This window comes from Vicugna pacos, chromosome 33, assembly GCF_048564905.1.
Source record: "Vicugna pacos chromosome 33, VicPac4, whole genome shotgun sequence".
NCBI lineage: Eukaryota > Metazoa > Chordata > Mammalia > Artiodactyla > Camelidae > Vicugna > Vicugna pacos.
The window spans coordinates 7,669,188-7,694,194 of NC_133019.1; the positions used below are offsets into that span (position 1 = coordinate 7,669,188).

Here is a 25,007-nt window from a genome sequence, read left to right on the forward strand (position 1 = left end):
CTGATGCGGTAGTGGTGATGAGTGCAGTCGTGGTTGCTAGAATTATCAGACTGAAAATATTTCAGTTACTGTATGTATTTGGGTGAGACTTCTGATAAAATCATAGAATCTCAAAGACAATTAGAACTTTATCAATAATCTATTCCAAATTCCTAAACTATAGAAGATTTTTTTCTACAACATCCAGTAATTCTTTGGATAATAACATGTTGAACATATCAAAAGGTAATTCATTCCACTTTGGAATGGTTTGAAACATTCTGCTGAAAATCCATTTCTATGTAAATGTAAACCATTGACCCTACAGCTCTCTTTTTGGATCATTGTAAGTCTAATTCTTCTCACGTACATGCTTTTAAAATTTGTTTTCAGAACGTGTTATGCTATCAATATGGAAAATAGGGAGATATATTTGGGTAGTTTTTTGTGAGTAAGTGACAATACCAAACAAGTCTAATTAGTCAAACTAAAGTAAGGTCTCTAAAGTCGTGCCAAAGAACTCTTCTTTGTTTTTTCCTATCCATTAAAAAAAATCTGTATTTGGATCAACTGATTGTCAAACCTAGAGATGAAACAAAGCTAAAGAAGAGAGATATGTTGGATGATTAAATCTGGATTCAATACAAGTATTAATAGGATGTGACAATTGGTTGAAACTAATAAATTTTAACAGCAGTAAGTACAGTTTATTTTTCCAGAATTCCCTGTATAAATTCAAGATGACTCTGCAACAGGTTGAGTGAAAAATACTTCGGGATTTTAACTGACCATAGCTCATTAGGAGTGAGATATGGCTGCAAATGTAATTGAACAGATGCATCCTCTAAAGCAAGTGTGGCCACAATGCCCCTGAATTTATGTGGGTCAGACCCCACAGGAAACATCAGCTCCTGTTCTGGATGTCACTTTGAGAATCATGCTGACAAACAAAAAATCTTGAGAAAGTGACCAGGGTACTCAAGGGCTGGAAACTACCAGGAAATACACTGTCAGAAACTTATGAAGCTTAGCCCCAAACAAAAAATCTGGGGAAGCATAGCTGTCTTAAGGAAAACAGCTTTGTTTCATCTCTTAATGGAGTTTGAGGAGGAAGGAGTGTACAGAATTCAACTGAATATAAAGAACTTCCTTAAACATTAGAAGGGACTGACTTGTGAAGTAGTAAGCTCTCATCACTGACAAAGTTTGAGCCGGTTCATTAGGAACGTCCTAGGGGCATTCATGAATTGGGAAGAAAGTTGAATTAAGTCGGCTTTAACTTCTCATCCAAGTCTAACACACTGTGATTCAAGGGCTGGTCTTCAAAGCAACATAGAGTTTATGCCTGGTGGCTCCCTGCCCAGAAAGAAGGACATTCTGTTGCTCTGTGATGTGTTAGGAGGGAGAATTTCCTGCCTATGGTTCACTTACAGTCAGCTGTTACTCTGTGGTTCTTTTTTGGAATATCAGAGTCAAGCTTCCCCTTTTGGAAAGGGAGCCAGTAGGCAATGAGAAGAGGGGGGAGAGGTTCTTGTATTAACCTTTCACTTCAGTTCCAGGCATTCCTAATCTATTATGTCAATTTGAGTTTATAACTAAATTTAAAGGTTCAGGTTTCCCTTCCAGCGATGGGGCAGAGCACTGAAACAGCTGTTAGGACTGGGGTGAGGCTAATAGTTGGAAGAAGCCAAACCACAATCTATTTGCTTTTAAACTGTAAAAAAAAAAAAAAAGTGACTAGAGCCAGAGGGAGTTGCCTCACCCCACCCCAAGAACACCATTCTTGCACCGACATTTGGATCACCTCACTGGCTGAGGAGGTGAACATGGGAACAGGTGCGCCCCACTCCTACCCCACTTCTAAGCAGGGATTCTTTTGCTGCGTTCAGTGTGCCCGGAACCAATTAATCAAGGCTAGACAAAGGATATAGTAGGAGAGCAGGAGGAGATGGGGTCGGGTGAGAGAAGCTGGGAGCCATGTACAGTGTACATTGTAGATGACATCATTGCCTGAAAGAGACATGACCCTCCTCTTCCCGGAACTGGAGGCAAACATGTCTGTGCAGGAGCAGGAGTTGGGTTGCCTGGAGGGTGCGAATTGGTGGGAGGAGGCGTGCCCGCTCTGGGAAGGGGTGTGGAAACGTGAAAGGGAGACCTGGAGACAACCAGCGAGCAGAGGAATCGCGGGGGCTGAGGTGTTTGCGTCGCTCGGAGCTCCGCCCCTCGCTTGGCAGCAGAGATCGGCCCTGGGAGGGGCACGCCTGTTTGGAGGTGGGGAGTGTTGCACGAGGGGGTGGGTCCGTGGCGGCGGTGAGGGTGGAGAGCCGCCTGCGCATGTCCAGGCTGACAGCACACACTGTCAGGGGGGCCTGGAGAAGCGTAGCTGGTCACCCTCCACGCAGGGTCGGGCCCTGACACGATCCGGGGGCAAGCTCCGGGGAAGGGGTCTACCCACCCTATCTCTGATGCCCCACCTCTGAGATCGCGGGCCAAACAGGAGCTTACGCCTCCTTCCCCGCCTCTCCGGACCTCCCCGGGGAGCCGAGGGCGGGTGTGGACGGGACCGAGGTGGAACGAATTTTGTAGCTCAGACGGCGGTCCCGGTGGCTTCGGGCGTGGGGGCACGCCCAGCTGGAGAAGCCGGTCAGGGCGGCTGAAGCCGGAGCTCCCGGGTCTCGGTGGATGCCGGTCGGAGCGTAGCTATTCGTAGGGAGGTGACTGGTGGATCAACATGGACCCGTTCGACAGCCCAGCCGCCTAGAGCCTGCGTGCTGTTCGCTACGGAGCTGAGCTTTCCCGGAGGCGCAAACAAGGGAAGCAGCCGAGCAACTGGAATTGGCAGTTCCGGGGTGGGCGGGGAAGGCACTGTCCGTGGTGCTGAGCCGGATCCCAGCAACGGGCTCCGGGGAGAGCGCGCCAAGCTGCCGATCCGCTCCCTCGAATTCGGGCGGTCGGCTAGGGCGGCTTGGAGCTGAAACCCTCGCCGGCCTCAAGAAGCCCGCAGAGCCTCCCCAGTCGCTGGCGCTTGGCCCTTATTTCAGGCAGAAAGTCGCCCCCTTGGGACAGTTCGTCCCAAAGGGTTTCCTCGAAAGTATCTGAGAAGGAGCATTTGCTGACCAAGGGAATCTCTGTTTAGCTCCGGAAGCCACCCGCCGAAAAAGATGCCTGCCTTCAACAGATTGTTTCCCCTGGCTTCCCTCGTGCTCATCTTGTGGGGTGAGTACCAGCCCCTGCCATGCGAGATGCAGATAACAGTAATAATGCTGACAGTAATAACACTTATTGATGTCGTTGGTGACAAAAAGGAGCCCTGGTTGGCTTCCCTCTGTGCATGTCTGCCAGGCATGGGATCCACTGGGGTTCCATGAGAACTGGGATTTTTGAGATTGGAAAAATGCCTCCTCACTCTCCTGCTTCTTTATTCCCAAATCTTCCTTCGTGATTTTCCCACCCTTCCTCCTGTTTCCTGTTAACTCCGAAGTATTTTTTTCCCTTTCCCTTCCCCTTTGCTGAAAGAGAACGCAGTCACGTTCCCAAAAAGCAAAAAACAAACAAATAAAAAACAACTCTATTACAGTTACATTTCATTTCTCAATGAGAAGTCATCGGGTCTTCAAGTTAATTTTTATATATCAAAACAATCTGGATGAATCCATTTTGAAAGTGAAAATACCTCAGTTGTTGATCCATCTGTTTAATTTTAATAAGGAAAACAGGCTTCAGCCATTCGCAGCTGTGTATTGGATAAATAGGCACCTGGGAATTGCATCTTTCTTCTTTTTCATAAATATGTGGAACTAGGTGCTTTGGTGTTTGAGGAATTGGGTTTTTTGCCTTCAACGATAAATAGGTCCTTGCTTATCTGCTGTGAAAGGGTGAGGTGACCTTCTCCCTCCAAATAAGAGAGTCCTATACTTGCAACAGCAAGGCCGAGCAGAGTGGTTAGAGATGGGCTTGGAGTGGGGTGCCTGCATGTGTGTAGTGGGAGTTACTGAGTCTACACGATAACGTCTGAATATGTGATTGAGAGAATGCTTTACTGTGTCAACGTATGCCTCAATATTTGAATGTGCATGCTAGTGTATGTCTGAGCATGCTTGTTTGGGCGTCTGAATGGATTGATGAGGATATAGTAGTGTGTGTGTGTGTGTGTGTGCGCGCACGTGTGTGTGTATAGTTGTTGCGTAGTTCTGGGCATTTCAGTCTTGGCAACTCTGATTAGATCTCCAGATCAAATATGTGCTCATCAGTCGATATATTGCTTTACATGATCTTAGCTATTTTTCTTCATGCTAAAAATCAATAACCAGGATAATTAGAAATGATTGTGCCCACCTGCTTTATTGAAAGTAGGCATGTAGGATTATGCTCTGTGGTTGGCATGGAACTCATTCTGCATATGCAGTGGCAGATATGCTGATGGGAATTACCTCTTTACCTTAGTTTTTTATCACTTTATTAAGCCTCCAGGACTAACTCTGTTGACCAGCGTTATCTGGATTTTGCATGTGACCAGAAGCAGAGCCAAGCTTCCTGTTGAACAAAATGCCTGATGAGACAAGCTGGCAAGGACAAAGAGAGAGGGTAATGCCAGTCCCAAGGGCAGACTCACTGCCATCCATCCCCAGGAAAGTAAGCCAGACCTGAAGATGAAGCAGACGTAATAGATTGCTAGTGATTTCCCTTGAATACTCAAGGCTGAGATTTCCTCAGGGGAGGCTAAGACTAGGGATACGAGGCTTAGGAGAGGTTAGTCTGGCTGGATAAGAGAGAGAGTGGGTAAATCAGTGGGAGATGAAGTTGTAGAGAAGTGTTGGGATGAGATTCTACAGGCCCTTTCTTCCCAAATCCTAGTTTAAGTTTTTAGCATCCTTGCCTGAATTGTAGAACAGAGGGAAAACATGCTGTAGTCCAAGGACCTTTTGGCTAGACTTACAAAACCTGGACTGGAGTCTTAGCTCTGCCACTAGTTTGCTATGTAACCACCTTAGAGTGTCTGGTTCCTTGTATACATATATCTGGAACGTAAGTTTGGAAGTTGGGGCAGAAGGTTTCTAATATCCCTTTAGCTGCACAATTGAATGGCAGGGAAATATTTACACGATATTGCTAAAACTGGCAGAGTACCCATCCTCCTAGCCCCTCAACCCCCCCCCCCCAAAAAACCTTTGGAAGAAGTGTGCGTACTACACTAATCCTTGCTCATCCTCAGCTTCTGAGCATTGGTTCACCAAATTGAGAAGCTGCAGAAGGGAAAGAAGGATGGTTCAGGAAACCTTGTCATTAAGCGTAAGAAAGAGGGCCTCACTTCACAAATGCGGTTTCATTTTATTTGCATATAATTCCAAGACCGGCAAGCACTTAGCTTAGATATGGTCTCCCTTCCCAAGCTGATTTGTCACATGATGCAAATATGAATGGAATCTTTTCCATTCTTTTATTTTCTGCATGAATTTAACAAAGTTCCCTTATTTCCTTCAATAAAGTTAATAATAATAATAATAATAATAATAATAATAATAATAATAATAATAATAAAAAATATACATTTGTCTGGTGCTTTACAGTTTACAAAGCAATTTTCAGTCTATTACTTCGTTTGGTCCCCATATCAATTCTATGGTGGTAGTCAAGGAAAGCAGTATTATTTTCAATTTAGAGATGAGAAAATGAGTGCAGGGGAGGGGAAAAGACTTTCTAGGGGACTCTTACCTCCTGATTTCAGTCTTCTAGAGCTTGTTCTATCTCCTCTTGTGGACGCACGTGATGCTATGCCAGGATTGCCAGGTGGGCATCTGTCTGTCCTCTCATCCCTTTTGGAATGCCCCTCCCCCATGCCATAGCCTTTCCTAAGGCCATATTCATCTTTTGCCTGCGAGTGTCTTCTCTGCTCGTCCTCTCCAGATGTCCATTGTGTGGGGGATGTTTTCCTCTCTTCCCCCCAGTAGCCTAAATTGCATCCACACTTTCAAGGCTCCACTAAGTGACTGGCTAATCTGATAGACCAAGTCATCAGGGTGTTAATAGCTATAAATAATGTCATTTATTACCCCCTTTTGGAAGGTGTTTACATTCTAATCAAAGCCTTTATTATCTTAGCACAAAGGAAAGCATTCTAGAGCAAGGTCAAGAGGGACAATATAGCAATGCCCAAAGGAGAAAAAGATTTGGAGTTACTAGAGGAGTTGGTTGCATAAATGTTACTGTCTGCCTCCTGATGCCATTCCTTAGTTAAGTATAATCATCATCAATATATTCTTCCCTCCCATGTTTCCTCATTATTACTATAGAAATTGAAGAGAAGACCAAAGGTCAAACGACTTGGCTAAGATTATTCCAGGAGTTTACTAGTTATAGTCAGCAGTGTGGGTTGAATACCTACCACGTGTACAACCTTTTCTTGGTATCTAAAGGATCTCATGGAAAGAGAGGCAGTGGTGTGCTGGAGTCTCACAGCAGGGAGAAATACACTTTCCCTCTTGATGGAAGGAGCAACAAGTCGTAATGCAAAGGGAGAGTAAGCAGGAACGAGAAGATTTTGTGGCCATTTTGCAGTGTGCTATCCAGGACCTCATGAACTGAATTGACCTCATGTGCAGAGTCATTCTTATGACTTGTAATTGGACTTTGGCAGGGAGAAGGGAATCAGTGGAGCTTGCTCTCTGATGACTCCTTGGGTTACTGTTATCTCAGGGGCAACTCAGAACAAAGAGGAGCTGCTGTGACATCCTCGCCATCCTGACTGCATTCTGCCCACCCTCTTTTAACTATAAATCAACTAACTGTATTTCTATTTAAGACCAACACAGCTACTTGTTCACTAGAGGACATCACTTCTCATCTATTCAAGGATATTAGTCCAGCAAACGATTCTTTTTCAAACCCCAGCAGCTCTGCTGTCATCTTCAGCAAAGCAAAATCATTGAACCATCTCTCAATCTAATCACTATACTAGCCTCCTAACTATTCTCTTTGCTTCCACCCGTGTCCTTCCTCACCTCTTCAGTTTATTCTCAACATAGCAGTCAGATCATGTAATTTTGTATAAATTATGTCATTCCTCCACTCAGAACCCTCCAATGCTCCCATGTCACTCAAAATAAAAGACAAAGTTCTAACCATGGTCAACAAGACCAGTTTGATCTGGCCCTGGCTTATCTCTCCTACCTTGTCTCCTTCTATTCTCCTTTTTTTAAGCTTATTTTTTCTTTTTAATGTGTATTTTTATTATATATATATTTATTATATATTATATTTTATTATATATATATTTATTATATTATATTATATTTTGTTATATATATATTTATTATAGTCAGTTTACAATGGTGTGTCAATTTCTGGTGTACAGCACAATGCTTCAGTCATACACAAAGATATATATATTCGTTTTTCATATTCCTTTTCACCATAAGCTACTACAAGATATTGAATATAGCTCCCTGTGCTGTACAGTATGAACTTGTTTGTCTATTTTATATTTTACACCAGTCTATTCTCCCTTTGTTCCCTGTGCTTTGTTGTGCTCTTTGATTTCGACGAGCACATTCCCACCCTAGGACTCCTGAGTCGCTCCTTCCTCTGCACACCTTCACACAGATACCTGTGTGGCTGGTTCCCTCATTTCTTTCCTTCAGTGCCTGCTCCACGTCACCTTCTCAATGAGGCTGTTTCCATGATCCTATGCACGTTCTATCTCCTCTGCTCTGTTTTATTTTTTCTCATAGCTCTTATTGCAACTTAGTGTTGCTTATTGCCTTTCTCCCTCCCGTGGAATGTGGGCTCCAGGAGAGCAGGGATGGTTCCTGCTTTGTTTCCTGTTGTGTTCTCAGTGCCTAGAGCCATGCCTGACATACAGGAAGCACCCAATATGTTTGTTGAATAAGTGAACAAATAAATGAAGGATAAAATCACATTAACAAGTGGTATTTGTACAAAGCACATTCATGCAAATTATTCTATACAATTTCCATGATACATCTTTTAGATAGATATTACTTTCAGCGTTTTGTTGATGAATAAACTGAGCCTCTGTGAGGTTGAACAGTCCATCAAATCCAAGCCTTCAGTTGCCAAATCCCATTTTCCTCCTACCTCTTTAATTGCAACTATACTTCCATGGTCCATTTTCCTATTCTGCTCTGAAGTCATCATCATTGAACTAACTCATCTTTACCATGTCTCTTTAAATATGAATGTGCCCCAAAGGCTCCCTGCTACACAGAGTTCTCAGTGTACACTCTCTACACTGTTACCACTCCCAAAGTTTTGCACAGACCATGCCTTTTTATTTTCCTTTTTCTTTCCCACCCCCACCCCCTTTTTTTTTTTAAAACAAGGCCTATAATCAAGACTTCAAACTCATCACATTCTGAAAGTATTTTCTGATCAGTTCTCTCTAGATATGGACCTGTTATCCATTAAAATAATGATCCACATGCAGGAGCAAGCGAGCCTCTTGCAGGCTGCCTGATAAAACCAGCCCCAGCCTCCTGAGAGTTTTAAAACCGATAAAATGTATTTTACCTTGTTACTATGTTAAACTTTATGATAGTGCCTCCAGTTTTTTAATTCTATGTCTAAAAATTAAATCTGTTGCATTCTAAGTCAAATATTTCATTTTTGACTCAAAATTAGTTGGTCAGTCTCATTTCAATCTCCAACTAAAGCTTTCCTCTGCTTTTAGAAAGAACTAACTGCCTGCCAGTGGAGGAACAGATTGACCATTCACAGTGGACTAGCTTTAAATGACAGTGTGTACTATTTCATTTTTAAGGGTTTTAAGTTAATAGTTAATGATAAGGTAGCGTTAGGACAGTTTAGAAGCCCTGATTCAAGAATTTTGGGTGGTCACTTCACTTTTGAATCTTCTGTGAGGTGTAAACTCTCTCACCAAATTGTTCTCTGCACTTGTGAACAGCTACAGCATGAGAAAGTTCTTAAAAAAAAAAAAACCAGTTGAGCTACACTTACTTTCTTGTACCTTTTGGAGCTGGACAGAATCTGTTTTCTCTTCCACAATCCAGCCTTCAAATATTTGAAGACAGATGTGTTGGTGTCAAAGCTAAGCACCTGGCTCCCTTTGTTCTTACCAGACTTTGCCCCCAGACCCTTCTTCATCTCGCTTTTCTCTGCACACGCACTCGTCAAAAACTTCCTTTTGTACAAAGTGACACCCTGAACTGATCATCATAGTCCAGATCTGTTCTGCACAGCGCAGAGGGATGGTTCCTCATTTGTTCTGCACAGTGTACTTCTGTTAAGGCAGCCTGTGTTTGCACTTGCTTTATTGGTAGCCACGTCCCACTTTTGATTCATTCTGAATTTACAGTCCAATGTTTCTAGAGGGCAGAAATTACAAGTCCAGACCTCTGCGTGGCATGCAAGGTGCCCCCCGATCTGACCTCCCTCTCAATTTGTAACTGCGTCTTTCTCTCTCTGTCTCTCCTCCTCTGTGTGAAGCATCACCCCAGCCTCAGGGTCAGCTCACCTCCTTGCTGCTCCATCCTCCACCGTACGTCAGAATTACATTTTTCATAAAACATAGATACGATTACATCTCTCCATGGCTTTAAAACGTTTGACCCCTCCTATTGTGAAGCTCGTACAGAGGTCTTCACAACGTGGGTCCAATCTACCTTTCTGGCCTCAAGTCTCACCATCCTTTTCTTCCTCTCTCCTAGCCCAACCAGGAGTAAACTCTCCCTCCCCTGGGAACAGAGCACGGCACTATTACGTCACTTGCCACAGTCTGGTTTAAAGATACTTAGGAGTATGTGTTCCTTTCGGGTTTATAAATGCCTTTAGGGTGTGGTGAGTGTTTTGTTCATCGTATCAGTGTCAGAACTGTCATAGAGTAGATTTCAGTGGATGCTTGTTGAACGGAAGGGTGCAAGGACGGTCCACGGATGGATGCACGTGTGCCGATTCCCACCTGGGCGCTCAGTCTTTGAGGGCGGGGCCAGGTGCGTGCTGCACCGCATCCCCACTAGTCTGGGGAGGTTTGCGTTCGATGCCCGGTCCCCCACGGCTCCTCTGTCGCACTCCCTGCCTGTTGTGGGGAGCACACTTGGGGAGCGTACATACACGTGCCTGATGTTTTCAAGTTTGGCTCATGATTCTTCCTTCTCTGCCTCTCCTCCCTCCCTCCTCGCTCTCCACTGCCTCTGCCCACGCCTCCTGTCCCTTCCCCATTCCCTGGCCTCTCTCCAGTCAGCGTCTGCTTCCCTGTCTGTGTGGAAGTGCCCTCGGAGACCGAGGCCGTTCAGGGCAACCCCATGAAGCTGCGCTGCATCTCCTGCATGAAGAGGGAGGAGGTGGAGGCCACCACGGTGGTGGAATGGTTCTACAGGCCCGAGGGCGGTAAAGATTTCCTTGTATGTCTGACTGCTGACTCTGGCCTTTCTTTCACTGGCCTCTGCTGTTGTGTGCCTGGCTCCTGAGAGTCTGGGGGATGATGATCTGACAAACACTGGCCTTTTTCTCCAAAGCACTGACAGCACCTCTGCAGATAACTGACAGCTTAGCTTAGCCCAGCCACTGTGAAAGGGAGGACGCTGCCAGTCTCAGCAGGGTAAGGAGGAGAGAGAGAAATGGCAGTTAGAGCCTACTGTGTGCCAGTTGCCTGACAAGGCACTTCGCAAGTGTTTTAATTTGATTTCTGCACCATCCTAGTGGCTGGATTAAATTAGTAGAAAAAAAGGGAAATAACACTAAGCGTCATTAAATGAGATAACGTGGGTTAACTCACTTAACTCCCATAATCCCAGTGACAGAAGAATGATGGGGATGACCAAGGCTGATGTTCAGCTGGGACAGTCACATCAGTGGGTAAAATGTTGCAATAGTCCTTATAGTGGTTCTTGTGCCAAACCCTCCAATCGGCCTCCCCACCATCCTTCAGCCCAGGAACTTCCAGACGTCCCCATGCTCTCGGAACTAAGGGGTCAGCCATGGCCTGTGTCAGTTCTGACTTGCCACGATGGCTGCTCAACACTTGGAGTACCAACCTGGGGATGGTCATCATTCATGCTTTCACTGCCTCTGGAGCCAGGCTGCCTGGGATTGATTCTTAGTGATTCACAACTTACTAACTCTGTGTCCTTGGACAAACTGCTTAACCTCTCTGGGCCTCAGTTTCCTCATTTCTAAAATGGGGATATAAACCATAGCTACCGCACACAGTTGTTACCAGGACTCACGAGCTATAATTGTTAATGCATTTAGAATAGTTCTGGAATATAGGAAGCACTATATAAGTATTTGATACACACACACACACACACACACACACACACACACACACAAATGGGGCAACTGAGGCTCCAAGAAATTAACTAAGAGAGCTTAGATTGGAACCAGGCCATCTGATGGCAGATACAAAGCCCTTTTTACTGCACAGCCTCATCTTCTTGGAGGCAGTTTTCTTCTCCACAAAGACTTGATGGAGACAACATTAGGAGTAAATTGAGTTTGGCTTGCTCTTTTGTCTAGCTCTCCTAAAGCTGGCCTCCTTTCTAACCCTAGGCTGTATGTGCCATTCTGATGTAAATTTACTCCAGTCTGGTGCCAGACCTGGGACCAGTCGACTTCCCAGCACCTGGCTCAGTTAACTGCAGGTTACAGGAGCCTGGATGGTTTGGCCAGATGCAAAGTTCACCCTGAGCCTCAGGTCTGGTCATATGCCAGCCACCTGCTCTGCCTCCAGGCCTATCCAAAGTGAGGCGAAGGTGGCTCAGACAGAGGAAAAGAAACTTTAAAAATGAGCTGGAAATACAGAGCAATGCTAATAGAAATTTTTGTGAAGATGAAAACGTTCCATATTTGTGCTAACCCAGTAGCCACCAGTCACGTGTGGCATTGAACACTTGAAATGTGGCTGGTGCGACTGAGGAACTAAATTTTACATTTTATTTAATTCCTAGTGATTTCAGTTTTAATAAAAGTAGCCGCACAGGGCAAGCAGAGTCTAGAATGGACAGCACAACTGCAGAGGGGAATAAAAGTTGTGTTAGAAGGCGGAAATGTTTGAGAAAAGAAACTTAGAGACCAGATTTCAGTTATAATTCAGCCCAGAGTGGAAGGTGTGATGTGTGCACATCGGCTGACGGCTCTCTGTTCATCGGGGCCACGTTAGCAGCCTGGAGCCCTTTCCTGTGGTCAGACTCTGACTGCCCACGTCCCCTCAGTGGGGACCAGCCCAGAGAGTCCCATTCGGAGGCCAGAGCTTTCAGATGTCTTTATGATGCATGAAATTGCCTGTCTTGGTCTCTATGCCTCAATCTCTTGCTGGCTGCTGCCATGACACATCTTTCTCTCTTGTTCTCTCTTTTCATCTCTTTCCAATCCTTCCTTCCTCTCAATTGCCCCCTCCCGGGCTCCTGTATGCTTCACTAACCTTCCTCATGTCTCCTCCTTTCCACCCCTTCCTCCTGGCTCCCGCTTCCTGCCTCTTCCCTCGCCATGTCCGTGTCTGTGTGCCCTGACACCTGTTTGCCTTTCCCATCTTGCTCCGTCTTCGCTTTCTTCCCCGCCCTCTTCCAAGCCCCCATCCCACTCCCACATTCGGGAGCTCCTTGTACCATTGTCCCCTTTCCCCCTGTCCATGCATCATTCTGGTCCCTTTCTCTGCCCCGTCCCCATCTCTACCCTGTCTTCTCTCGTGGCCCTACCCCTCTTCTTCTCTACCTGCAGATCTACGAGTATCGGAACGGCCACCAGGAGGTGGAGAGCCCCTTCCAGGGTCGCCTGCAGTGGAATGGGAGCAAAGACTTGCAGGACGTGTCCATCACTGTGCTCAACGTCACCCTGAACGACTCCGGCCTCTACACCTGCAACGTGTCCCGGGAGTTTGAGTTCGAGGCACATCGTCCCTTTGTGAAGACCACACGGCTGATCCCCCTCCGAGTCACCGAGGAGGGTAAGGCCGGGCATTGGCTCTCTAGGGTGCTTGGCTCTCAGGGGAGGGAGAACAGGGGGTTTCCACACAAATAAGCCCCTTGCAGAATGCAGAACCCCACGTATTTGGAGTGGTGATACCTAACAACGTCACCACCAAATTGTCTTCCTGTAGTGGCCAGCCTCCTGAAAGCTGCCGAGAGCTCACCTCTCTGTGCCTCTCCTCAAAGCGGAAAGGCATGGAGATGATCATGCAGTGATCTTTACCTGCGGGATCGTCCTTGGAGAAAGCGGACAGCCTCCTTGAAGGCTTCACAAGTCGGAAGAGTGATATACGTATCTCTCTGTGTGTTTTCTCACCCAGGCCAAGGATGATTCCGTTTTACTCAGCCTTTCTCAAACAATGCGTTTCTAGCATGTCCTTAGCACTTTGGCTGCCCCAGGATGCAAGACAGGGAACAGGCAAAAGCGATGGGGCAGGAGACAAAGGAGTGGTCCAATTAAAGACAGGCTCTTCCTAGAAAAGAATGCCCGTAGCCCTGACTCCCAGGCCACAGGCATATTTGCTTTTTACCTGCTATGGTGATAAAATTCATGAAGCAAACGAGAGCGAACAACAGAGTAAGAGATGCCACGATTTAGTCATGATTCAGACAAGACTGAAGCGGCAGGTAGGTCTGTCCTGACGGTGCAGGACTCTCAGGCCACTTGGCTCAGCCCTGATGAGCCACTTCCCCGCTCCGAGCCTGTCTCCTCTTATGCAAAATGATGGGTTGGACTGGAAGCTCTCTAAGGTATTTTTCTGTTCAGATGTTCCATTATCTTCTGTTTCCACACCTCTCCTCCCTGGGGGAAGGGAGCCTGGCGCCCTCTACTGTTCACCGCCAGGACTGTCAGCTGGTGACTGCAGGTACTAGGAAGCTGCTTCTGTCCCCACCTCCTGCCCTCAAAGGCTTTTGCCTCCAGAGCCCCTCGTGCAGGTGCAGCCAGTGGAAAGCGTGGCAGAGCAGGGTCAGTCCGCCTGCCGGATACCAGAGCCAGACTTGGGTGAGAACACAGGGAAACAAGCTTGCTCTCAGAGCCACAGAGCCTCTGGGGATGTTAGGGCTGGAAGGAAGCATGGCTGCCTTTTAATTCAGGAGTTCTGAACAAAGAGCGGGCACCAGAATCACGCAGAGGGCTTTCCTTCAGTGTCGGCGTCTCCATACCGCTCTTGCGGGTGTGAGTTCAGTAGGCTGGGGTGCAGCCTGGCGAAGGTAAGTTGAAATGACTCCCCAGGTGACTGGAGGGCGCTGCTCTGGTGCCCTCATTTTGTGGCTGGGAGATAGAGCTCTGGAAGGTGACGGCTTGCCTGGGGATGTGAAGCACATTGGCCCAGAAGGAGGACTGCAATCCAGCACTGTGCCTCTCTCTATTAGCTCTATTTCCACTTCATCTTTTTCTTCTGCCACCATCCCATTTTGTTTTTTCTTTCTTTCCCTTCTCTGTGAACTCTTGGCAGTGCCGCCACCACCACCCCCAGATGCTCACTGCTCTCATACTGCTCTGAGCTCCACTCTCCACCACAACACACTCCCCCTTGCCCTGAGTCTGCTCCACCCCTGTGGTCCCAGAGAATGACCCTGCTTCTCTTTGTTCAGCTGGACTGGTCCCAGCTTAGGCTCTCCCCTCTTGGCTCTAAGACAGAAATCTGAGGTCTGTTCACCTAGAGGTAACTAAAGCTACTAAGGACAGCTTCCTGCGGTACTGCTGCTGGGCGATCACATTTAGAAAGACAGCACGTGCTTTAAGGCGAGCATATCACAGTTCAGGCTGTGGCAAGCCCGCGAGAAGACGTTTGAAGTGTACACCCTTCTCCCGGGCCTCAAGATGCATCTGCGACCTCCAGCTCCCGTTAGGAGACCTGGGGGATCCTGGAGACCTTAGATGGCCTCTCTGAGCTGAAGGTCATGGCTGTGGCTATGCTGTGCTTTTAATGAGCAAGGCCTTGGGGATGACTTGGACCCTAAGGATAACCGAGGACCATGAATCTAATTTGCTGCCAAGAGCTAGCAAGGAGAGATGTGGCTGCAGCCTTCCTCCCCACTAGGAAAGAATATATTTCAGGACATATCCCATGTGTCGTGTTTTATTGTCATTTTGTTGGTTACAAGGATGCTCACTATTGATTTATATGCATTACTCAACAAATACTTATTGAATACTTCAAATATTCTAAGATTAGGCAACAGGCTGATAACTCAGAAATAAATATGTTCCTAATAAGCACACAGTCAGTAGAGAAGAGAGATAAATACATCAAAATACATCACAATGCAACCTGGGAAGTGTTGTAACGGATGGATGGAACAGTGCCCGGAGAAGGATGTGAGTGATAACTTCACGGGAGGCTGAGGAAGGCTTCATGGAAGAGGTGCCTTCAGTGGAGTCGAGAAGAATGTTTGGGAGACGGAGAAGCAGGAGGGGATATTGGGGCAGAGGCAGCAGTGAGGTGTGAGATACAGTCTAGGAAGAGGGAAGAGGAAGAAGAAATGTCTATAGATTCCAAAAGACCACAGTACGTATGAGAAAGAGGTTTTGCTGGCCAACCGATGCACACGAGGTGAAGAAGATGGTGAGTGGCCTTGCAGGCCCTGTTAATGGAGTTTGGCCTCCATCTTGAGGGAAATGTGGGGCACTGAAAGGTTTTCAGCAGGGGTATGGCAGGATCGGGTCTGGGTTTCAGAAGTAGACCTCTGAGGACAGCCTGGATCACACACAGAATTCTCCAGTCCTCATTTCTGTTGGGGTTTGGGGTGACCTGGAAGGAAGATGGGCTGGGATGTCTTGTGTCTGATCCAGACTTGTAGAGAATGTGCCCAAGTCGCTGGCTGGGCGGACTGCACTGGCTTGTACGTGTTTTCCTGAGCTCTCTCCCTGGGGACGCCACGCTCTGCCACCCTAAGCTCAGGGGACAGAGGCCTCCTATATCTCTGACCCCAGGGACAGCTCTGGGCTGGCTGGACACACACATTCTGAGCCTCACTCTCCCCCCTGCAGCTGGTGAAGACTTCACCTCTGTGGTCTCCGAGATCATGATGTACATCCTGCTGGTCTTCCTCACTCTGTGGCTGCTCATTGAGATGATATACTGCTACAGGAAGGTCTCAAAGGCTGAAGAGGCAGCCCAAGAAAATGCGTAAGTCCAAAGACTTTTTTTTAAACCTATTAAAAACCATTCAGTTTTAGGGGGAGGGTATAGCTCAAGTGGTAGAGTGCGTGCTTAGCATGCGCAAGGTCCTGGGTTCAATCCCCAGCACCTCCTCCAAAAATAAATAAACCTAATTACCCCTCCTCAAAAAACCCAGTTCTATTAATTAGCTTAAATTTCACACATAGCCTAAATAAACCTTTAACAATCCATCTATGATTCTTTGTCAAAATACAGATTATAGGAATTCAGAAGCATTCTTGTTCTTCTGATAGAAGGATCTCAGAATTGTGATTTCTATGGTTTATAAACTGGAGGCTAATTAGTAAATATGGATGTACATTTATTTTATAACCTTTTATGGAAGGGTTACGGAAGGCCAAAATAAAGATAGCTTGCACCTTCAGACAGCTTGCTCTCACAGGTGAGGTGTTAAGCAAGTTTCCACAGTCCTCCACCTTCCTCACAACAACCTTTGAGGTAGGCAGCATTAATATACCCATTTTACAGATGAGAAAACTGAGCCTGGGAAAGTTTGCCCCAGACTGTTCGGCAAAGCAAGGTTTGACTTCGTGCCTGCTAACTCTTGCCCTGCACTCTTAGCCATTTATATGAAGCCCATCAGCTGCCAGCACAATCCCATGAAATTACCATTATTATGACCATTTTATAGACGCTGAAGCAGGCACATAGAGGGCAAGTGACTTGTGGAGGCCACACAGATACGCAGAGGAGAAGCTGGGATTTGAACGGAGGCTTCTCTGACATCCATGCTCTTCCTGCCACAATCAGCTGTTTGCTGTAGACCACAAGCTCATCGGGCACTGGGCACTGCTCTGTATTAGCCGAGGAGCTCCAAACATGTTCTTCCCCCTGGAACTTAGTAGTGATTAAATACCTAGAGAGGGGCTCTCATTCTCCAGTGTCCAGACCATACCTTGGCCAGTTTTGCCAAGGCCCTTGTCACTCAGGAGTGAGCACATGTAACAGATGATAGGGTCTGAGTGTCTAAGGGGCCACACTGGGCTGTTACTTGGAGGAAAGATAAAAAAGAACCCTCTCTGCACAGGTTGCAATATTGCCGAGGTGATAACCAAAAAACCCTAGGCTATTACCACCTAGAATTGTTTGATAAAGTATCATTTTTCATGATATCTATGATCTCAGGAAAGTAAAAAATTACAACTGACCAGATAGAAGAATAGAAAGAAATGATATGCAGGGGAAGTAGTCATTCCTGGTGGCCTACGTGCTTAGATTTTAGTGCTTCGGCATAGGAAGTGCTCATACTTGGACAGGAAGTGCCTGCACTTACACAGGGAGTTCCCACGCTTGGACAGAAAATGCCTACGACTGGGCTTGCAAAAGAAACAGAGTTGGAACTGAGGTCACCAGCAGAACCAAGATCCTCAGAGAGCTGCAACTCATGCAAAAGACAGATCAGAAAAGAATCAGTCCACCAGCCCAGGGAAGAGCCAAGGAAACACATCTATCTTGGCCTGACTCCAAGCAGAAACATAAAAGATTCTTGAGAATCGGTAACCACAAGCCTGCTCTCACAGTGTCTGGAATTTAAATTTACACTACCCACATGATTCAGGAACCTCTAAGCTGAGAAATTCAATTAAAAAATTAGTCCCTAGACAGTGATAACCATGTAGAAGCAAATGAAAAACTATTCTGAAGGGACCCGCTTTCAGCTGAGGCTTAACAGGGCTCCCCAGATAAAGCATTGTTGAATCTGAGTCAACAGTGCAATCCAAAACTAAAAGACACACAGAAAATAATCCAGCACGTGCCAGAGGAGTAGCAAATGGCAGGTTCAAATCCCAGGAACCTCAGACACAAGAAGGACCTGAGCAAATACAGAAAATAAATCCGCTTGAAAGAGTTAAAACAATAAAAGGGGGAACCAAAAGCATAAGGAGAGAAGAAGTTGCTTAGAGAAAGAGAACAGGCAGATCTGAATAGGAATAAAGCAAAATCTGGAAACGAAAAATAAAATTTAAATGGTCGATGAAATTTAGTCAATAAAATTTAAAACTCAATGGATTGGTTCACCAGAGATTACTTACTGGTAGCCAGAAGATAAATGTAAAGAAGTTCCATTGAATGAAGCACAGAGATACAAAAAGATGGAAAATCACAAGGAAATATGAAGGAAAAAATTGAGAAGACCCATTAGAAGAGAGAAAATGGAGGAGAAAAAACACTCAGAGTTATGGTGGCTAAGGAAAGGCATGACTCTTCAGATTCAGAGAGCACAATGTCTCCTGAGCAGGATAAATACATAGAAATCTATACCTAAGTACCAACCATCTTTAAACGGGTAAATGGTGGCTACTAATATAACCTGTAGCAAATACCTGTGTGGCAACTTTAGAAGGATTGCCTGTAGTATCAGAAGCATGTCAAGGATACCACCTCTCCCTGCTTCTGTTCTATATTGTATTGGAGAGCCTAGGTGGTGTACTAAGTAAATACAAAACAAAAAGAGTAGGAATTTTTTTTTTAATGGAGGTACTGGGGATTGAACCCAGGACCTCGTGCTAAGCATGAGCTCTACCAATGAGCTAGACACGCTCCCCAAGAGTAGGAATTGTAAAGAAAGAAATTCACACCCAGTATAATTACTTATCAAGGGAATCTATGGGCAAACTATTAGAACTAGTAAGAGCATTCCATAAGATCATTGATACAAATAAAAATATTTATAAATACTTATATATAAGTATAAATGCATTTATATTTCAGACACAAAAATTTATAAAGAAACATCTAAATATTTAAGACATTTTTAGAAAGTCACTTACAATAGCAACAAATACTCTCCAATACTTGGGGATAAATTTGACAAAAATATGTAAGACCTTTAAGGAGAAAATTACAAAACTTTACCAAAAGATTTAAGTTAAATAAATGGAGACTAAAACCTCGCTGTTACAAACACGGCAATTATTTTCCAAATTCATCTGCAGATTCAGTAAAATTAGAATCAAAACACCCAATGGACTGTTGAAGGAAATTGATAAACTGATCTTAAAAGTCACACGGAAGACCAAAGGGGCAAAACTAGTCTAAGCCAGACGATGGCCAGATAGTAAATATTTTTGTCTTTGCCAAAATGGGTCTCTGTTCAAAACTGTTCTTTGGTTTTGTTTGTTTGTTTGTAGGCCTTTAAACAAATAACAACCATTATTAGGTTATGGGCCATGGTTTGCCTATTTCAAAGAACAGTAGGTTTGGCGGAAGTGGCTGATAGGACTTCTATCAGATGTGAAGATTTCTCATAGAGCTACTAACGGGTTTATGATACTGGCCCAGACATACAACACGGGCAAACAGAACAAGGCAGAGACCCCCAATAAGTTAATGTCTATACGAAAACACCATTGAAAGAAGAATGACCTGTCCAGGACGTGGCATAAGGACAATTCCTTATCCATTTAGAAAAGAAAAGAAAAGAAAATTAGATTCCCCACCTCTCACACTAAACAAAAATAAATCATGAGTGGATTTCAAGACAGCGTAAAATGTAAAACTCTGAAATTCTGTTAGGGAAAATAAGAGAATATTTTCGTTACCTTGGAATAGAGAGGATTTCTGAAAATACAAAAGGTGCAGAGCAGAGACGAAAAAAATGGTAATTTCGATCACACTAGATATAAAGAGAAACAAGGGTGGGGAGGGTATAGCTCAGTGGTAGTGTGCCTGTTTACCAAGTCCTGGGTTCAATCCCTAGTACTTCCATTAATTAATAAACAACAAACCAACCAACCTTATTACTCCCCCCTAAAAATAAAAATAAAAAAGTAATAAAAACATTAAAGAAAGAAAATTAAAAAAAAGAAAGAAATGACAGGCTGGGAGGAGATGTTTTCAAGACATCAAAGAAAAATCAATGAGAAGAAGTCAAGTATTTCAGAAGGAAAACTTGGCAAAGCAAACGAACTGTCAAATTATAGCAGTCGGGACCCCAACTGTCTATAAACTTATGAAAAGATCCTCAGCTTCACCAGTAATCAGGGAGATGAAACTTAAAGCAATTACAAAATATAACTTCACACCCATCAGTTTGGCCAGTTTAACCTGACAATACTAAGTCCTGAGAACAATGTGGATTAAATGTGAAGACTCATACGGTGCTGGTGGGAGGAAAAAACAAAACTATTGTTCTAGTCTGCTGGAAGGGCCATTCTCGTATTCTCTCGGGGAACACAGCCAGAAGGAAATGCAACGCTGCTCCATAGACATCCTTGCTCCTGTGCCCTGGCTCCTTCCGTTTTCCTGTGTTCCCACCACCGCGTACCAAGGCACTGATTTTCTTCCCCGTCTTTCCTCCAACAGGTCTGACTACCTTGCCATCCCATCGGAGAACAAAGAGAACTCTGCGGTACCAGTGGAGGAATAGAAGAGAAGGGGGCACTAGAGGTGATGTACAGGGAAGGGAGGGCAGGCAGATAAGGATGGCAGGATGTTCAGGTGACCTCGTCACCCACAAACCGGTGACTTTAAATTTGGTCCCTTATATTAGATTTCTACCCTACCCCAAGTCCTCACCCTCAGGGGACTTAACTTTAAGTTGATGCCCAAGTCATAAAGCTCTGTATGAGATAAAGCCCTTCAGAAGGTGAGTGGTTTTGGCCTGAGTGTTGGGGCAACTTGAACTCTTCATCCATAGTGACAAAAAGTAACCCACCGACTCCCTCCTTTGTAGGGATCATGGATTAGGTCAAAGAGTCTTTGCCTGGGCTGGACTGGACTGGAAATTCGCAGTGAGCTGTTTTCTTATTGGTAGGTGGCCCGAACCCTGCAGGACTGGCTGTTCCAGGTTCAGTGATGTCAGCTGCATCAGGAGGGCGCCCCAGGAGCCACATGGCTCCCCTTCATGCATCCATCTCTCAGTTCATTCATCATGCCTCCACTCACCTCTGAACTTTCACCTCTGACTTGCTAACTCCGTCAGACCTCTACACACCGTAAGATTCTGCCGAAACTGAGGAACCAACATGTCTACATGGACTCAACCTAGCTTTCAAGCAAGCAGATCCCTACCAACCGGACTCCTCCCTTGTGTTGCACCTGACTTAGAACAAGGGCTGGACGCGGCACACCCACTTGCCCCTTACTGGCTGGAGCTGGCTCATTCTCCATTGCTGCACGCGAATGGATGTCTTAATGGAAGGAAGCAGGAGAGATTCGCTTGGGTTAAAGCAAAAAATTGTCATGAAACGAGATTCACTGAAGTCAGTTTTTCCGAGTTCCTGCCCACTTGGCTGGAGCACCAAAGTATGGCTTTCCAGGCCCTCCAGGGATAGAAAGTTCGTTAAGCATGGACCAAAATGTTCCCTGGAAATTGGTACTCCAGGGCTAGATCCCAAGAGGTCTCAAAGGCCTGGGTAAGTCTCAGTCCTCCAAGACGCCAAGGGCAGGAGACTTGGGAAGTCATACAACATGTTCATGATGCCACCAGGGGAACGCATGTGTGCCTTCCCCGGCGAGCACACCACCTGAGATGCCTGGGGGGCCTTACTGTCCTGTGGGCGTTGGAACGGAAATTCCTAAGTTATTCCTCTCAAAAGTTCTGTGGATCAGTGTTACTACTTATTTCACAAGAGGCAACTGAGACTCAGACGGCTCAACTGGTAAGAGGCTACGAAGGACAGGCTGGAGCAAGATGAGCCTTAGGTGCTGCCCAGTTTACACGTCCCGGGATGGGATAATTTTCCTTCTGAAAAAGACTCTGAAATTGAGCTTGGCTATGGCCCTGCCCCCTTCACAAGCACAGAACTGGGTGGGTCTCCCGGCTGAGGTTAACTCTGACTCTGAACTAGAGACTGGCCCCAAAGGCAGAGAGAAGGATGTGAGATAGATTAGAGTGAAAAGATTTGTGAGTCTGAAACATCCTCGAAGGAGAATACATCTGGGAATAGGATTTAACTAAGAAACATGTTTTCAGTCCGAGGTGGATGATGAGCAAATGAGTGAAGAGATAGGGGACAGACAGGTGAGGGGGCTTCCAAATATTTCGCCTGTGAATCCATAATGTCCAGGTGTTGTTTTTTTTTTCTAGATGTTAGGAGAGCAGATGAACACCAGAAAAAATATCTCATATTTCACTTTGAGTAACGGGTCCAAGTGCAATGTCCTTCAGCATCTAATGATGAGAGAGGAGGAGGCGGCCCTAGGGGATATGAGAAGATGGAAGTGACTGGGATTCGATGAACAAGATGTCCCTCTGATCTGGGGGAATTTACAGGGAGAGATCACACTCCCGTGGCTTTGCGCCTCACCTGGCATACTCAGTTTTTCATCTCTGCCATCCCTGGGGAAGTACTTGAAACAAGCCCTCGTTCACATATTCAAGAGTCTGACTTTATTGAAGAAAGTACTTTTTTTCAATAAATTCAAGGCCCTTCCCACTGGTAATTTCCCACATAATCCCTCTGAACTAGGGGACAGAATATAGATTTTTCTTACTTCATACAAATGAGGGAAACAGGCCTGAATTCGCGCGAGGTTTTCCCCGTCACACGGCTGGTGGACAGCAGGGCTCGCCGTAGAGGGTACTTCCCACCACTCCACTGCCCTCTTGCCTCAGTAGACCATGCGTCTAACTTGTGATCTAGCATGCATGTTGGCCTTTTTCCCTTTTTGAAAGCCCGACTCAGATATTTCCTGAGTGATTTTTAATGAAGCTGAATGGTACCTCTCGTTTTTTTCCTTCTTTATCCTTTACGAGTAATCTTCTCTAGCCTTTTCCTTTTAACTTTTCAACTCTTCTCATCTTTAATACTTTCATTATTAAGCTGTACGGCTTATAAAGCATTTTTATCTCAGATATCTTATTTCTTCTCCACAACTAGCTCTGGGAGGTGGATATTGCTAATACATTAACAAATGAAGAAATGGAGGGTGTCTGAGGCTAAGAAATTTACCAAACCCTAAGTTCATACAGGTGGTAAGTGGAGAGCTGGAACCCAGGTCTTCTGACCCCCTAGCCCAGCTCTCTTTGCACTGAGACCATAGCTGCCTCCTTTCCACCCCTCCTTTTTTTTTTTTTTTTTTTTGCTTCCATCTAATCTTTGCCTGTCTTGCTTGTCCTGAGATGTTCACCATCTTCTCTCACCCTAATCCTGCTCAATGGCTCCTCTACCACTCTGCTTCTTGGCCCAAGCTAGTAATGAGCTTTGAGAGTCTATCTTATTTTGGTTTTTCATTTCCAGTTGGTCTGTACATCATTATTTCTCCTGATTTGCAATTACACTCCTTCCTGGGAGACTTGATCGTGACCCTAATTCTACAAGATACTGTGATCACCAGCCTACTTCAGATCCTCACCCACTCCGTTTCTCATGTTCCTACAGGACCCAGATCAATGTGCCCTGCTCTGGAAGCTATATCTGGCATGCTGTTCTTATTAAAGGGCTTAGAAATGTTCTCAAGGGCTATTACCACTTTAGGAACCCCATCTGTCGCCTTGGTGCTGGCTATTTCCCACGACTGATCTTTAATAACACAGTTCACTAAAGGCCCAGCTAGGCTGGGTGTGGTTTTCCCTTTCCTCTGGCTTAACAGCCATGAACGTCATTGCTCCACTCAGTCGGCCCTGTGAGCACCTTGCCTACCGACCTTTACCATCAGCTCAGCCTTGTGTCATGGCCCCAACTCCTGTGTGGAAACACCTTGATAGTCAGTGCCTCTCCCTACACCAGCCTTTGTTTTCAGTTTGTTTAAAAGCATTATCCTTTAGCGTCACCATCCCCAAATATCCACACACCCAGATTTCTGATTCTCTGGGTCTCTGGTTTCTCCTTAGATGCCAACTAGAAATCTTAGTAGGAAAGGAATTTTTCAAAGCAGGAATAAGCTGGAAACAGGTGTTGAGCGATGAATGATTAAGGGAAGAGACAGTACCCCCTCCCTTCCCCCCAAACTACCAGATTAAAAAGGAAAACAGACCCATCTCAGAACCTGCAACCCTACCTGACGTAAATCAGAGGGACAGGGCTGTGTGACTGCGTCTTGATGGGAAGAAGTGGTAAGGAGCTAGACACATTTCACAGTATTTCTTGGTTCCCCTTTCCCAAGTTAAATAGAAGTGAAAAAATAAAGCAAAAAAGCACCTTCTTCTCCCCTCCTTTTTGTGAATGAAAAATCCCTAGTCCAGTGAATTCTCCTGGTCACTGCAAATGTATCTTAATAGCTCTCGATGTGTCATTACTCCCATCACCCGTTCATTCTACATTTCAGCCCCCACTCTGCATCAAGCACCCATCTAGCCCCTGAGTGTGCCCTGTTGTCTTAGATTTGGAAAATGTCATCACCCACGCCTTTCCTAATCTCCAGCACTCTACCATGGTAGGTAACTCATGTTCAGCTCCCCTCCCCTTACCACGTCTACAGTAGGGCCCAGCAGACAAGCACTTTAAGCAAGTCTTGAGTTACGGTTCAACCCCGATCACAGGCCAGCTCAGCCTCAAAGCTGGCACCACTCTCCTCCCCGCCTCCCTCCACCAGGTCACCACTGGGCAAGGGATGCACCTGATGGGCAGTGCGTGTGGCGGGGAGGGGGCCGCTGAAGGACGAGTGCCTGCGGGTTTGTGAGACACCGTGAAACACAGTCAGCAAACTCGGACAGCCATGGAACCAGCGGGACTCGTTACCACGCTGTCACCTTCATACGGCTTTTTCTTGATTTTCCACAGCCAATCTTTCTCTCAACTCTAGAAATGTTGTTCCTGACCAGCCAAGCTCTCAACAACCTAATGCCTGTACGTGGTGTTTTCCAGTAAATTCCCCGTTCATGTCAATAAAGCGTCTCCAGATACCGCTTGCTCTGGTTTTGCTCTCTGGGCGCGTCTGCTATGCATACTGTGGCTCCGACTTACCTCCCCAGCCAGCATCAGTTCCTGAACTGGATATATACCCAGAGAGTGAA

General features: G+C 45.7%; 1 protein-coding gene across 3 annotated transcripts; it reads left to right on the forward strand.

Annotated features, from left to right (window-relative positions):
• The first annotated feature begins 2,156 nt into the window (after nucleotides 1–2,156).
• SCN3B (sodium voltage-gated channel beta subunit 3) lies at nucleotides 2,157–24,879 on the forward strand. Of its 3 annotated transcripts, none has more exons than XM_072954058.1 (6): nucleotides 2,157–2,250; nucleotides 3,116–3,195; nucleotides 10,192–10,355; nucleotides 12,673–12,898; nucleotides 15,916–16,054; nucleotides 20,414–24,879. In XM_072954058.1, the coding sequence occupies exons 2-6, from the start codon at nucleotides 3,141–3,143 to the stop codon at nucleotides 20,475–20,477; spliced, it is 648 nt and encodes a 215-aa protein (XP_072810159.1). In that variant the 5' UTR covers nucleotides 2,157–2,250; nucleotides 3,116–3,140; the 3' UTR covers nucleotides 20,478–24,879. The 3 variants fall into 3 exon arrangements, with proteins under 3 accessions (XP_072810159.1, XP_031526253.1, XP_072810158.1); XM_031670393.2 differs by lacking the exon at nucleotides 2,157–2,250 and having other exon boundaries at nucleotides 2,347–3,195; nucleotides 20,414–20,497; nucleotides 20,784–24,879; XM_072954057.1 differs by lacking the exon at nucleotides 2,157–2,250 and having other exon boundaries at nucleotides 2,347–3,195.
• Nucleotides 24,880–25,007: the final 128 nt, after the last annotated feature.

What these genes read in the sequence shown, in the direction of transcription:
- SCN3B (XM_072954058.1), top strand. Translation starts at nt 3,141, where the DNA reads ATGCCTGCCTTCAACAGATTGTTTCCCCTGGCTTCCCTCGTGCTCATC. An exon ending in CCTCGTGCTCATCTTGTGGG is followed by an intron (nt 3,196 to 10,191) that starts GTGAGTACCAGC and finishes GCCTCTCTCCAG; the next exon opens with TCAGCGTCTGCTTCCCTGTC. An exon ending in AGGGCGGTAAAGATTTCCTT is followed by an intron (nt 10,356 to 12,672) that starts GTATGTCTGACT and finishes CTCTACCTGCAG; the next exon opens with ATCTACGAGTATCGGAACGG.